The sequence below is a fragment of the Alligator sinensis genome, unplaced genomic scaffold, assembly GCF_000455745.1.
Source record: "Alligator sinensis unplaced genomic scaffold, ASM45574v1 scaffold1302_1, whole genome shotgun sequence".
Classification (NCBI taxonomy): domain Eukaryota; kingdom Metazoa; phylum Chordata; order Crocodylia; family Alligatoridae; genus Alligator; species Alligator sinensis.
In genome coordinates, this window is record NW_005842612.1 from 776,111 (window position 1) to 779,192 (window position 3,082).

At 63.7% G+C, this 3,082-nt stretch overlaps 2 protein-coding genes across 2 annotated transcripts in view; both read left to right on the forward strand.

Moving 5' to 3' along the window:
- Window positions 1–10: 10 nt before the first annotated feature.
- Window positions 11–2,408, forward strand: POLR2G (RNA polymerase II subunit G; the record flags this gene model as incomplete). The annotated part of the gene is made up of 7 exons (XM_014524463.2): window positions 11–126; window positions 460–619; window positions 1,038–1,088; window positions 1,189–1,254; window positions 1,732–1,803; window positions 2,014–2,047; window positions 2,223–2,408. Coding segments are annotated over 7 exons (513 nt in total), but the record flags the coding sequence as incomplete, so codon positions are not given.
- A 580-nt stretch (window positions 2,409–2,988) lies between these two features.
- Window positions 2,989–3,082, forward strand: part of EEF1G (eukaryotic translation elongation factor 1 gamma) — a 4,609-nt gene continuing 4,515 nt past the window's right edge. Inside the window, exon 1 of the mRNA XM_025214961.1 lies at window positions 2,989–3,075. Within this exon, the coding sequence (XP_025070746.1) occupies window positions 3,061–3,075 (15 nt within the window). The 5' untranslated portion in view covers window positions 2,989–3,060. The remainder of the gene's footprint in view (window positions 3,076–3,082) is intronic.

Genomic DNA, 3,082 nt, shown 5'->3' on the forward strand with positions numbered 1-3,082 from the left:
TGTCCTGCCCCAACAGATCTCCCTGGAGCACGAGATCCTGCTGCACCCGCGCTACTTCGGGCCCAACCTGCTCAACACGGTGAAGCAGAAGCTCTTCACCGAGGTGGAGGGCACCTGCACGGGCAAGTGAGTGGGGGGCCAGGCCGGGCTGGGTTGGGGGAGAACAGGGAGCTGGGACATGTGGATGGAGGGGGTCCCAGCATGATCTAATGCCCTAACGAGACTGGTGCCCCCATCCTGCTGCACCCGCGCTACTTCGGGCCCAACCTGCTCAACACGGTGAAGCAGAAGCTCTTCACCGAGGTGGAGGGCACCTGCACGGGCAAGTGAGTGGGGGGCCAGGCCGGGCTGGGTTGGGGGAGAACAGGGAGCTGGGACATGTGGATGGAGGGGGTCCCAGCATGATCTAATGCCCTAACGAGACTGGTGCCCCCCCCCGCCCCGTTCCCTCCCTGGCAGGTACGGCTTCGTCATCGCCGTCACCACCATCGACAACATCGGGGCAGGTGTCATCCAGCCGGGCCGTGGCTTCGTGCTCTACCCCGTCAAGTACAAGGCCATCGTCTTCCGGCCCTTTAAAGGCGAGGTGGTGGATGCAGTGGTGACCCAGGTCAACAAGGTGAGGGGCGGCGGGGCACAGGAAAGCCTCTGGTGTAAGCCCTGGTGCGGAGGAGGGCTGCAGCCCTGCACCATCTGTCTCGGGATGCGGGGGGCCGTGGAAGCTGCTGGAAGCTGGGGCGTGCTGCCTCTGTCCCCCAGGACTAGAGTGACCAGATGTCCCATTTTTGGCTGGGACAGTGCCAGATTCTGCAGGCTGGTCCTGGCTGGCTGGGCAGAAGTCCTGAGCGGCGAGGCCGAGCAGCATGGTGCGCCGGGTGGGCGGGTGGACACCTGCTGCAGTGCAGGAGCAAGGCGGGCGGATGTACGGCCACCCTAAGATACCACATCCAAGACCCCTACGTTCCTTGCTCCTGCATTGCCCAAACCCAGGACTGTCACCGTGGCCCTCACAGCTTCGCTGCCTCCTCTTCCCGCAGGTCGGGCTCTTCACTGAGATCGGGCCCATGTCTTGCTTCATCTCCCGCCACGTAAGCACTGCCTGGGGAGGGGGCTGGGGGCTGCCTCTGGTCTGGGAGGCTCAGGTGAGACCTGGGAGCCCACCACAGCTGACTGTCCTTCTCTCCCTAGTCTATCCCCTCTGAGATGGAGTTTGACCCCAATTCCAACCCCCCCTGCTATAAAACGGTGGACGAGGTGAGCTGGGGCTGACGGTGCTCCCTGGGGGCACCTGGCAGCATTGGGGGGCACTGGGGAGGCTGGGGTAGAAACTCAGGTAGGGGCTAGGGGGTGCCCCAGGGTATGGCAAGGGGCAGGAGAGTGGCTGTTTTCCAGTACGTGAGATTCCTTGGGACAAGGAAGGCCGGGGCGGGGCGTGTCATGTCTGCTTTAGGCTCTGTTACTGTCCTGTTGAGTGGCCTTGGCCCTGTCACTTTTCCCTCGCATGTGCCTCACTTTATTCATCTGTAAAACCATCCAGCCTCCTTCAAAAAACTTCTGAAAGCAGAAAAGAGAGGGACAAGCTGGTTGCAAATGGCGTCTTAGTGACGAGAGGCGTTCATGTCATTGAAGACCTTCTCCCCTGTGGAGGAGATGGCAGGGGCTGCCGTGGTGTGGGGGGAGGGGGAAGCAGGGTGCAGAAATGAGTCTCACCTGGGCTCCACATGTCTGCAGGACATCGTGATCCAGCAGGACGACGAGATCCGGCTGAAAATCGTGGGAACCCGAGTGGATAAGAACGACATCGTGAGTCCTGCCTGCCTCTCTGTGGGGCTGGAGCTGGGTTCCCAGTTACCCCATTCCTAGCAGAGGGGCTGTGGGCCTGGAGCAGCTGGGTGGGAAGGAGTGTGGGGCTGTCCCAGTGCCAGCGGGGTGGGAGCATGGGGGCTCCAGTCCCAGGCTGCGGGAGGGGGCGGGGGGCATACGCGGTGCTCACACCTGTGTCCTGCTTTGCAGTTTGCCATCGGCTCCCTCATGGACGACTATCTGGGTGAGTCTCGTCTCTGGCTCCATCCCTCCGTGCCTGCCCCTATCCCTGCGTACCTGCACAGACCGATGCTCCTGACAGTCGGTGCCCGCGGGTCGGGCTCTGCTGGTGGGGGCTCCTGGGTGATGGTGCTCCAGGGTCTCCTACATCCACCCTTCTCTCTCCATGTTTCCTTCAGGTCTCGTGAGCTGATGCACAAGCCCGTTCCTCTGGTTGTGTCCCTGGGCTCCAGCTGGGATGAGCCTTGTCTCTGCCCCCCTGCACTGCTTGCCCTATTTATGGGGGTCTGGCGTGGGCCTGGCCAGGCCTGGGGGCCGGGTCCACACCTGCCTGTTCTTCCTCCCAATAAAAGCTGCTTTTCATACACCGCTGTGGCGTGTCTGCTGTTCCCTGCTCCCTGCAGTGACCTGAAGCTGCTTCGCGGGGGTGGGAGGGTGCAGGGGGGCAGAGGGGGGCTGCCTGGGGCTGGGCTGTGCTGAAACACTCTGCTGTGCTAGGTGCTGTACGTGCCCCACAGAGCTCACAGACACAGGGTGGGAGTTGGGGGAGGGCTGCAGTAGGATGGAGGGGTGTTGGGGCATGAGCCCGGGATAAGGGGGTGCAGTGACCCTGCAACCCTGGCCAGCCCCATTGGGACCCTAGGGCGGTCTGGGGGGACTGGGACCTCCCTGAAAACAGCCCCCCAGCTGACAGCAGTGGGGGGGGGTGGGGTTTGGGGGATGTGGATGCAGGTGTGGGGGCGGGAGCCCTGGGAACAGCACGTGGGACCAGCTGCAGGACCAGCCCGCGGGCGCCCCAGTGTGACAGAAGCGCGTTATTACCACTTGAAAGGCCTCACTGCACAGGCGCAGGCGCCTCCACGCCCCTCGGGAGACGCCCCTTCCGCTGCTGTGACGTCATATGCCGGCGCCGGCGACAGGAGACAGCTGTCGTGCTGCTGCGGCCGCGCGCTTTACGGCCCCGCCACCTCCTCCCCCGCGCGCTTTACGGCAGGCTCCCTTTCTCCGCTCGCGAAGATGGCGGTGGCCGGGGTGAGTG